The following is a 12,062-nucleotide window of genomic DNA, read 5'->3' as shown; positions in this document are numbered from 1 at the left end:
CTGATCAGGTGTCTACACTAAGTCAAGCATCAGTATGGTGAGATCACAGAAAGAGGGGAGGCACCATGTTCCCTAATGAAGTGTCAATCATTCCAGACCAAAAAGAGAACAGGTCAAGAAGCCTGTACCAATCAGTAGGAGGAGTTGGCCTGTCAATAACACTCACACTTCCAACCTGGGCGAGATAAGAAAACCCAGTCTTTAACAACAAAACCAAAAGCTGCTCTAAATTCATAATGCTAAGAAACAAAATGAAAGGAGAAATTTCATATTAGATTTGTGAACTACATGTTAAGAATGAGGAAGCTCCCTATACCAATAAAATCACAGGTCTATTTCTATCCCCTAACACATAAAGGACATTAAATGCCAAGCATGGGAGTTTGTATTTTGTCCCAGAGGCTATAGTGATCCATTGGACTTTTTTGAACAGGAGAACAACATAGTCAAACCTATGCACTAGGAATATCATTTTGATAGCTGTGAAGACTGTATTATTTGAGGATACTCAAGGCAAGCAGGCCACTTAAGAAGCTATTGAAGTAGTCCAAGTGAGAGGTGATGATAAAAAAGCATGTGGCCATTTGAGTGGAGAGAAGGGGACAGATGTGAGAAATCTCATATCAGCAGATTGAACAGGACTTGGCAACTGATTAGATATGGGGGTGAGGGAGAGTGATAAATCAAGGCTGTCTTGGAGGTTGTAAACTAGTGTAACTAGAATGATAGTAATGAGCTTGATTGAAATAGGGCAGATTTGGGAGAAAATAAAATGAATTCTGCTTTGGGTCTGTTGAGTTCAAGATGCCTAAGGGATGTCCAATCGACAGTTGATGATTCAGGACTGAAGCTCAGGAGAGATGTTAGAGCTGGATATATAGAACCAAAGGTTGTCTGCAAAGAGAGGATAATTGAACCCATGGACAGAAAAGGAGAGTGTGTAGAAAGAAGGAAAAAGGACCCAGGATAAAACTTGGGAGGGGGGCAAGACATGATTGATAATCAATATCACTGAGTACCTATTAAATATGAGGTATCACAATAGGTGTCTGATTCCTCTTATCGGCACCAAGCATGGTGTTCTAGCACCTAGAAAGTGCTTTGGCACGTAGTAGGGGATTAATAAGTGCTTACAATTTATGCTCCACTTCTGAGATCCCTCCTTGCTGTTACATACATACACACACACACACACACACACACACACACAGAGACGACAATCCATCTCCTGACTCTAAGCACTGGAACTTTCTCCTTCCTCATCTTTGTCTTCTGGCATCCTTACCTTCCTTTAAGTCTCAGCCAAAGTCCCACTTTCTACAGGAACCTTTTCTTCATATCCCTTAACGTTAAAAGCCTTCCCTCTTGATTATCTCCAATTCATCCTGCATATATCTTGTTTGTACATAGTCATTTGCATACTGACCCCATCATTCAGACTATGAGTTCCTTGAGAACAGGGACTATTTTTTTTTGCCTTTTTTTAATACCCCCTAGCATTTAACTCAGTGCCTGGCACATAGTAAGTGCTTAATACATGCTAATTGAATTAACTAATTGTTGATTAATCTATAATTTTGTATGCATCAATTTAAACATTAAAAATATAGGAATGTCTTATAGTCTTGAGGACACTCTTTCTAATCCCCATTTTATAAATGTAGAACTGAGGTACCAAGAGATAGTAGATACAGCACATAAAATCATTACAAATAAATAGGCAAGCTACACTTTCCAGCGTAGTGGAAAGAATACTGGCTCTGAAGTCAGAGGATCTGGGTTCATATCTCATCTCTGATATTTACAATCTGTAGTGTGACCTTGGGCAAGCCATTTAACCTCCATAGTTCTCTTTCCCAGTCTGCAAAATTAAGGAGTTAGACTAGTTCATGGATTCTTAATCTTTTTGTATATCGTGGACTCTTCTGATAATCTGGTGAAGCCTATGTACCCCTTCTTAGAGTAATTTTTTTAAATGCATAGAATACATAGAGTTGCAAAGGAAACCAATTATGAATTTTTGTAAATAAGCAAATTCACTGAGCCCAGGTTAAGAACTTCTGGAGATGGTCTCTAAGTTCCCGGTTCTAATTGATGACCATCTTAACCAACATTCTTGTCACCAGATCATAGATCTAGAGCTGGGGAAAAAAAGAAAAAAAAAAAACCTCAGAGGTCATTTAGACAAACTGCTCATTTTACAAATGAAGAAACTGAGGCCCAAGGATATTAAATGAGTCCATTTGAGTCCAAGTCCTCTGACTCCTGATTCTGTGCTCTTATCAATTTTTTTTGTCCACCATTGTGAGAGAGAAGCTTAGTGATCAAGGAGATAGTTGCTATCTAAGTATACAGCTACTGCACCAGAGAGTGAAAGCCCTTGACTGAACAGCTAGTTGTTGACCAAGCAAGGGGTCAAAATAAGAACTGGCTTTATGGGCACTGTGTACATTTGTACAAATATGTACACACATGGTAAATCTGTGCATATAGCTAGATAGAAACGTAATATGAGTTGTACCTTTCACTTTGGAAAAGCTACTCCTTCAGTCAGACTGTTCAGTGATCCTCCTTAGAGCCAAGTAACACAGTTCACCTCTACAGACTTTTAAAATACAGAAGTTAGATTCAAACTAAAAAAACCAGGCAGTTGCCTCATTACTTGTAGCCTCTGATTCATGGAAAATATAACAGTGTGAATTGCCTGAAATTGGGTCCTGTCTATATTTTCCAGGAAAAAGTGACACTGTCTATGCACTGTAAACTCAAACTCCAAAAAAATGTGAAGGTCATTCTGAAATTGAGAGAAATGGTAGCGGAGAGTAATGTCCCTGGAAACTGTGCAACCAAATGGCAACTTATCTTTGTAACTTGTCTTTGAGAAGAAGAAAGAAATGAATTCTAATGAGTGAAACAAAAATAGGAAAAAAAAATGAAGAAAAATAACTTTTATAGAGTATTTACTGTATGGCAGACACTGTACTAAACATTTTACAATTATTATTTCATTTGATACACATTGAAATTATAAAATGAACATAGATTACCACTTTCTTTGAATTTACTGGACCAAGAGAAAATGGAAATGTTTAGTACATTTGGCAAAAATTGCTGATTCATGCTAGTATGAAGATAACTTCTTCAAATCTGCCTGAATAGCAAACTTTGGCCATATCTAACTATGGATAGTGAAAGCTGACATAATTGAGTTATAATGTTGCTGGAATGCTCTGTGATTCATTAAAATGACTGGGATTTATGGGGACCTGACATTAATCTGGCTGCATGAACAAGTCCCAAAAAACAAGAACTATTTCTATATAGATACAGCTTCCAAGTCACCGGTCATGCCCTTTATTCCAAGCTCCTTAGGGCTATCTTAAAGTTATCTTTTTCAAACTGAGGAAAGGCATCATGGCATGGTGAATAGAGAATTGGACTTGAAATCAGAAAGACCTGAGTTTGAATTTCAGTTCTGGTACTTAGTGTGACCCTGGGCAAGACTCCCATTGGCCTCAGTTTCCTCATCTGTATGATGAAGTTGGACTCAATCACCTCTGAGATTCCTTCTAGCCATAAATCTTTGATCCTATCATCTCTAAGCCTGTCATTCAATCACCAGCTTTGGTATTCGAAACTGGTGTTCCAGTTTCAAATTATAGCTTTCAGCTAACTTTTGAGAACTAATTTTCTCACCCTACCAGACCCAGTCCTAGCTGCCTTACCTTCTGCACTGAAATGAATTTTTGAGGTTTTTTTGTTTTGTTTTAATTTTCTTTTAGCTAAAAGATCCAAAAAAAAATGCTGTCCAAATACATGGTTTTTCCTTGTACAACAAAATGAGCTAGGTTGGAGACTCATATTCTGCTACTTTCTACCTCAATTATATGAAAATCCCTCTTATGCAGAGTGTAAAGTCTCCTAAGTATTTGTATTAAGAGTAATGCATGTTGCTTAGGCTGTTAAAGAAATATTGATTTCTGACCCTTAACTGGAATACTTAGCTTTCCTTTTTCGTCTTTTTACATAAATTGTGTATATTGTGTTCCCCTCAGGGAGGACTTAAAAGCATTTTGTGTTATGAAGGCTCCATTCTAGAATCTTATTGCTTTTGAGATGAATAAATGGAAGTCTTGCTATCACTGGAACAAGCCTTTTTTTTTCCCTTTCTGTATAACAAGGATTACAAGTTACCAGAGGGCTGAATTTAGCCCCAACTGCACAACTTCTACCGAAGTTCCAAAGCCACTTTCTTTTAGGGCCAAAATTGAGCTTCTAGCTTTTCACCCATGAAGAGCTTTGGCATGAACAGAATGCAATCTGTGTTCAGCAATGACCTCCTTATGTGTCAATGGTTTGATTTTTAATTATTTTGGTAGTGCTGTGTGAACTTTAGCTTTTCTTAGAGAGAAAAATAGAAGTCGGTTTACCTTAAAGGTGTTTCATACCTGCCTCTGAGGTATTGGATTTGAATAGGTTTTCATTGAAACAGAAACATTTAAATACACTCTAACAAATAAGATATAGTCAAATAGGATTTCATTTTCTGGCTATTCCTTCTCCCCCGCCCCTTGTTTCTAGCCTGAGGCTATCAAATTGACCATACATTTCTCCTTTAGTTTGGTTTTTTCATCATCTTCCTCTTGGGAAGTTTGAATTTTCCCCACATTTTTGAATGAATTAAAGAGAAAACTGAGAGGTTTTTAAATGTCTGTCTATTTATCTATAGATAGAGAAACTGCTTTTAGAAGGATTCATATTACTAATTAATTTAATTGCACATACTGTAGTCTGTGTTAACACATTTTCTATTATATCCTCTAATGTGATACAAGGCCCTCCCACAGCCACCTTACCTTAGAGACTTAATTGCTCTCCTCTAAGCCTCAGCTCATGTTTGATTTATCTGATTTCTTTGTATAAAGATTCTCTAGTTTACAATGTGTATACAAATCATTAAATTGGTGTTGATGTTTATCCAGTGAACTTGCCAATTGGTTACAGCAGGCATCCCTTTATGAATTTATGACTAGGCAATAAAGACAAATGTCAGGAGCCTCTCATCTGTATTTGGATTACTTTCCTCTAGCATGGCCAGAAAAACAATATGGACACCTCCATGGATTTACATAGTGCACTGGAATATCAAAGCCCTAATCTTAAAATCCTGTGCCTTCTCTAAATTCCTAACATGACAGAATTCATTGTGAGGCTTGTTTTCTCATTCAGCCAGCCAATGCCAAAAGGGAAGAAGGCCAAGGGGAGGAAGGTGGCTTTGGCCCCTGCTGTAGTAAAGAAACAGGAGGCCAAGAAAGCGGTCAATCCCTTGTTTGAGAAGTGGCCCAAGAACTTTGGCATTGGTCAGGACATCCAGCCCAAAAGGGACCTTACTCTATTTGTCAAATGGCCTCGGTACATCAGACTGCAGCATCAAAGGTCTATCCTTTATAAGCATTTGAAAGTCCCACCAGCAATTAACCAGTTCACACAGGCTTTGAATCATCAGACAGCTACTCAACTGCTGAAACTGGCTCATAAGTATAGACCCGAGACAAAGCAAAATAAGAAGCAAAGGCTTCTGGCTCAGGCTGAACAAAAGGCTGCAGGCAAAAGAGATGTCCCCACTAAGAAACCACCTGTCCTGAGAGCAGGGGTTAACACTGTTACTACCCTGGTAGAAAACAAGGAAGCACAGTTGGTAGTGATTACACATGACATGGACCCCATTGAGCTAGTGGTCTTCCTACCTGCCTTGTGCCGAAAAATGGGGTTTCCTTATTGTATTATCAAAGGTAAAGCCAGACTGGGTCACTTAGTTCACAGAAAGACCTGCACAAGCTTTGCCTTCTTACAGGTTATTCCTGAAGAAAAGGGATCCCTGGCTAAGCTGGTAGAAGCCATCAAAACCAATTACAATGACAGATATGATGAGATCCTTTGTCACTGAGGTGGCAATGTTCTGGGTCCAAAATCAGTGGCTCATATTACCAAGCTGGAAAAGGCAAAAGCTGAGGAACTTGCAACCAAATTGGGTTAAATGTATATTTGATTTTTCCCTACATAAAAATAAAAATTTAAACAACAAAAAAAAGAATTCATTGCGAGGCAAGGAGAATTGGGGGTGGGGGTAACTGTACATGAACCTTTTTGTGGCTTAAGGAGGCATCATTGCTGTAATTGCTGCTGGTATACACTACTCAATGTTTTCAGTTCAGGGTACAAGCAATGGAAACACATGAAGCAGAGTGGGACTACACTTCTAGCTTTTTGTATAATGCCTAAAAGGGATGCAGAGTATTGTAAAGCATTCTGTTTCAATGAGCTAAAACTTATATTTATTCATCATGAATAACAAGAATAGCTAGCGGTTCTCTAGCACTTAAGATCTGGAAAGAGTTTTATATGTGCTATCCTATTTTAACTCTCACATCAACTTTGTGAGCAGGTGCCATTTTATAGATGAGGAGACCAAGGCAGAGAGAGGTTGTGTTTTTTTTTTCCCCAAGGTCATACAACAATAAGTATCTGAGGCAGAATTTGAATTTATTTCCCTGACTTTAGGTCTGACACTCCATCCACTGAACTGCCTAGCACCACAAAGAATTTTTCTTAAATTGTACATGTGAGCTCTTCACTTATATTCAGGAAGGTACAACTAGTTCTTTTATGTACTGATGACTCAAAATATGGTAATTTAGTCATAATGATGTTTTGTATTAGACCATCTATATTGATTTCATGATTTCATTCTCAAAAACCCTTTAGACTTCAATACTCCTTAATAGCATTTGAAATTAGGATCCAGAAAATTTGCTTCTTAATCAAAGGAATGTTATGTACAGTAATTTAAAATATTGCGTTATATTGTTAATTTGAATTCGCTAAGGGAGGAAATCACTTGACTTGGGGGGAAAGGTTTTCACATTATACAAATAACCAATATAGTCTCAGGATTAACGGGAAACATTAAAACTTAGAAGACAAAAATAACAGAACTGAGGTGAGAAAATCAGGTCTTAAAAGTTGAAGCGGTAGATAGGGTAGATCAGAATAAGAAGAAAGATGGAGACTGACTAATTTAAATCTCACAAGAATAAGGAAATTAAAAAGCTGCAGCACAATTGGCAGCTAGACAAACTGGAGGCACCTGTTGTGAATTGGGTTTGTCTTGATTACAAATGTCATGCAACAATTCTAATTGAGTCTTCTGCACCTCAGGTAATTATAGTGACATGTGTGTAGAACATGGATGAAAAGTTTGACCAGAATTATGAATGGCACAAAAATAATTCAATATTTAATCCAGTAGTTTAGGACCATAATTTATGGTCAAAATAATTTCGTAAAAATTTCTGCATTGAGTTGTATGACATCCTTAAAACTAATCCCATGCCATTTTCCCCTTTTCAGCTCATAAGTATTTTTAAAGGTAAACATCATGTGTGTGTGTATGTGTGTCTGTGTCTGTGTCTCTGTGTGTATGTATACAATGAATGTACAATAAAAGGAAAAATGTAAACTTCTTTTTCTATCATACCAGTAAGTGGTGTCCTAGAAGACCTAATTCGCCTCTTGTGGGCAAACCATTTACTCTTGCAGAGTGGGTTGCTTACTGTAGAATCAGATTCTCTCAGAATGAATTACCAACCCCAGTGTCCTGGCCAAACTCCCATTTGGATCGCAGAGCAAAACCTGGAATCTATCGAAGCAGCCTAGCTGGCGGTGTGCATGTGAATTTTGATACAATAAGTTTCTCTAGAGATTTATGTGCACACATATATGCCAAATTTTCATGGGCCTACTTTTATTTTATTTTTTATGGTTTCCTTCCTTCATGAGATTTAGCTCGAACTTCTTTACCAACTTCTTTACATCTCAAGCCCCTGAATTTTCCACCTTCTTCCTTTCCACCTTTCCACCTTTCACTTGTACCAACTGCAGATTTCAGGTTTCTGTTCTTATCTGGCGCCTTCCTCCCCCAACACCTTGCCCTTTACCTGTGTGACTGGTCATCGACAACGTTTTTTGGCTTCAGGACATGATTCCTAGCTCTCTTTGTGTCTCACACTTAGCTGTATCCTCTTGCATTATCTCTTATGGGAATCCAGGAACCCAAAAGGCATAGATGTGAGAAGCAAAATCACTAAGAGGTAAATTTTGCAAAATATGAGAGAGGCAGCGTGCTGGAATGAAACAGAGATCTGAATTTAGAGTCAGAAGAGCCGGGTTTGAATTTGATCTCTACTATTTAGGTGACCCTAAGTAAGTCACTTCTACTTTTTCTGGACCTCACTTTCCTCACTTTTAAAAGATCATCTCCAAGGTCTCTTCTAGCTCTAAGTTTATAATCCAATAAAATAAGTGGGAGCTGAGAGGGTCATGTTAGATCGAGAGCCATGCCTTGAGGATAAAAACAGGAGGAAGAGGAGAGACCTACTATCACATAAAAGCTCAGTTAACCCAGGTCTGGGGCCAGTTTTCATCAAAATCTGCCAACCCAGCAATCTGATCAGTCAGGCAATTCCTTTTATTTTTCTACTGATAAATTAGTGCTGCTACTGTCTGGCAGTAATTTATCTTCCAGGAATATAAATATAGACATGTCCTCCTTATGCCAACTTTCAATGACCTATCACTGACTTGTTAAAAAAAAAAGCCAGGTGAAAAAGAAATTTCAGAGTATGCTAGGGGAGCAACTTTGCAGAGTACACAGTCTTGTGTGGATTTCTTGGCTGCTAAATTATAGAGTTCCAGATCTGAAATGAACTTTCTTTTTTTAGCAAACTGAGAAAGGCTGTTAGCTGATCACCAGCATCCGAAAAGTCTCTGACGTTGGCAAATACAGGTCCAAACCAATGTCCTCCAATTAAAGAGGTGGGCTGTAAGAGCTGATGAGATTGTTGCCTGCTTTGACACCTTTGGGGCTACTTTCCCCCTGCCCTGTACCTGTGATTTTGCTTTTATTCAGTCTTTCCTTGGTGATGGTTGACTCCCCCTGTCTCAGTGGATATAACTTACTGTATATGCACTCGCTTATTTCCTATCTGTGTTCATGCTTGTTTGAGTTTCAAACTCCCAAGTCTGTTCTCTGTTGCTCACCACAATTAATTCATGTCACCAAGAGAAGGAACCTGAGCAAAACTGATGAAATGGGAAATTCTTTCTTACTAAGTACTATGAACAAGTCTTACTAAGTACTGTATGTGGTTGGTGATTCGATATGGAAAAAATAATAATGCAGGTCAATGTGCATTTATTGAGCACCTACTGTGTGTTGGATGCAAAGAAAGGCAAATAAATAGTCACTATTCTTAAGTTGCTTACAACCTACTGGGGCAGAGGCCATCTAGATGGGTCTTACATATTTCTGGGTGTGTATTTTAATATTATAATTATCTAAACTATTGATAGAATAATAGAGAATATCCATCCCTGTCTCAAAACTATCCCCTGACTTTTTAGTCTCTATCTGAGCTCCTCATTAACAGTCACAAGCAATTTTTCTTGTCTTTTGAATCTATCCTACGTAAGACTGACACTGAATTTAGAAGAGGTGAAAAAGGAATGTATTCTATTAAGCTATCATCACACCTTCCTAAAATAGAACAAAAAGGGCAAATATCATGGAAATGTATTACAGTATCTATTTAATTCGGAGCCATCATTAGTACAATGCTTAAGTCTGGTTGGATAGTATTAATATATAAATATATATTCTTTCCGGGATTCGGGTATTTTTTAGGCCAAATTTGTATCTGCCTTAATGAGTTTCTACTCTAACTTTTTCTCTGAGGTTTTTTCATCTGTAAAATGGGAAAATTAAATTAAGTACCTGCAAGGTCTTATCCAGATCTAAATCTGCAACCTTGTAAGCCAAAGTTTTGATGTGCTAAGTCTAAAGAATAAAAAGTAGTATTAGAAATAACAAGATAATTAATTGGTAGGAAATTGTATGACTTGGTACCTTGAGTACAGGAAGGAATTCAAGATTTAAGACAACGTGATAATCTCATTTGTCCTCTCTCTCTCCATCTTCATTTCTCCTACTTTAAAAGAGGGTAATGAGCTAATGTAACTCATAGAAGCTCCAAACTCTCTCTGTTAAAGAAGTGCTTGGAGATTCCTACATAGAGTGAGCTATAAACAAAAACTGTGAGTTCACAGGCTCAGATCTCTTTGCATACATCCTATTTCTTGCAGTATTTTCAGACAAATTTCTCAGGACCCTACCTGAGATCTGATGACATAACATATGTTTCCTGAGTCAACATAGTCTTTTCAAGCTAGATCTACACTTGTAATATAAATGCCTTCACACTATTGAATGTGATCATGGAAAGTGTTAGCATAGCATTGGCTTAGTTTGGCATATGCCTGACTAGTCTATAGTGGCAAGTCCAACAGAGCTATAGAGGCCTGAGATTTTTGTACCACTTTCTAGTCTGCCCAGTTCTAGAAGGCCTTATAAAGTGTAAGTTATCCAGTTATAACAGAAGATGTCATACCCCATGGGGGGAAAACAACAACAAAACAAGAACAGATGCAGTATACCGAGGATACCTGAAGAAGCACCTAGAGAGAAGGACTTCAATCAATCAATGACAGGGAGAAATTTCATGTCTCCTTCATTGCTACTTTCCACTAGGCAATGATAAAGATCTCAAAGGATCATAGGATCATAGAAGATGGAATGAACATCAGAGAACATTTTATTTCACAAATGAGGAAGGCAAGGTCCAGAGAGGAGGGGGTTGTCCTTTCCAGGGCTTCCTTTTATGCATTTGGGATAAGAAGATCTCTCTGTGCTTCAGGCTGAGGTAACACATGGCATAAACAATTGATTTGAAATTTAGTGATGGGCCCACTTGAGCATGTCATAAAGGCATAACTTGCTTTAAGAAAACTTCATATATGAAAGTCTAGTTTAGCACATAAGATAAATTAGAGTTGATTATACTCCCTTGTAGCACACGAAAACTCAACACACCAAAATACCAGACTAATTGTTTCCATCTTTTATAAGGTCAGTGTGAAAGAGGGAAAAATGTTCTAACTAGGTATACATATGTTATAAGGGTATTTTCCCTTGGAGTTACTCCAGACCAATTCAAGATTAATTAGATGTTTAGACTAGTAGATGTTGAAGATTGTTTATGAAAAAATGTCTCATGCATCTCTCCTGAACATCCCATTATGTTCTATAACATGTAAAGTTCTATATAGCTTGACTCCTGAACTTGAAAAAAAAATCCCCTTTTCCAGTTTCTGCCAGATCTAACCTAAAACAAGGTGGCTGCTGAGTGCTACCTGGAACTACCCAAGGAGAAGCAGATTCTCAATGCATTCTTCAAACATTTGGCTTTAACTCTATAAGTGGTTAGAGTTGAGAATTGGATTGTGAATTTTTGTTCAGGGAATTGGGTTCAGTGAAAATGCTTCTTCAGTTCAGCTGCTTACAAGCATTTGTTAAATGCCTACTATGTGCCAGGCATTGTGCAAAGTGCACCTCTCCATCCAAATATCCTCTTATTCAGATATTCTAGAGTGTAGCATAATCTACACTCTCATGCTGTGTTTTTAAGAATATATATGAATGGAATTTGAATAATGATTCTTATTCTAGAAAATATTCAAGTTCAATTTGGATTGTTCACTAGAGAGTAAAGTGACTACCTTTAAACAAAATAAGACCATAAAAAGTTAAGCAAACTAAACAAATTACTGATATCTTTTTTTAACTGCATAATAAGAAAAGCCCTTTCAGCCCAGATTGGATTACAAAGCATCTCTCATCTACTGTCTCCAAGTTATCAAAAATCATAACATATCTCAAAGATAGTATAGTAAAAGGGCCTGAAAATCTGTCTGAAGCCTGAGCAAGAGTATTGAGACCTACAGTAATCTTCTAAAAATTAGGGTTCTAGTCTATTAAATTGTATCGTAGTTAATGATAATTCAACCTACAAAGAGGCCTAACTTAAAATCAGGGAGTAATTTAGGACCTAAAATATCCTGCTGTGAATGTATCACTGAAGAAATGAAAGCCCCACCTTTGACTGAGA

General features: G+C 37.6%; 2 protein-coding genes across 10 annotated transcripts in view; both read left to right on the top strand.

The window, feature by feature from the left end:
- MEIS2 (Meis homeobox 2) overlaps nt 1-12,062 on the top strand; it is a 227,559-nt gene that overhangs the window by 133,004 nt on the left and 82,493 nt on the right. The window lies entirely within an intron of this gene.
- LOC118828944 (60S ribosomal protein L7a-like) lies at nt 5,237-5,947 on the top strand. Its single transcript, XM_036735848.1, has one exon. It carries the CDS (start codon nt 5,237-5,239, stop codon nt 5,945-5,947), a length of 711 nt encoding a protein of 236 aa, XP_036591743.1.

Source organism: Trichosurus vulpecula, chromosome 8, assembly GCF_011100635.1.
Source record: "Trichosurus vulpecula isolate mTriVul1 chromosome 8, mTriVul1.pri, whole genome shotgun sequence".
Taxonomy (NCBI): domain Eukaryota; kingdom Metazoa; phylum Chordata; class Mammalia; order Diprotodontia; family Phalangeridae; genus Trichosurus; species Trichosurus vulpecula.
Note: the sequence above shows the minus strand (reverse complement) of the source record. Positions and strands in the feature narration are given on the sequence as shown.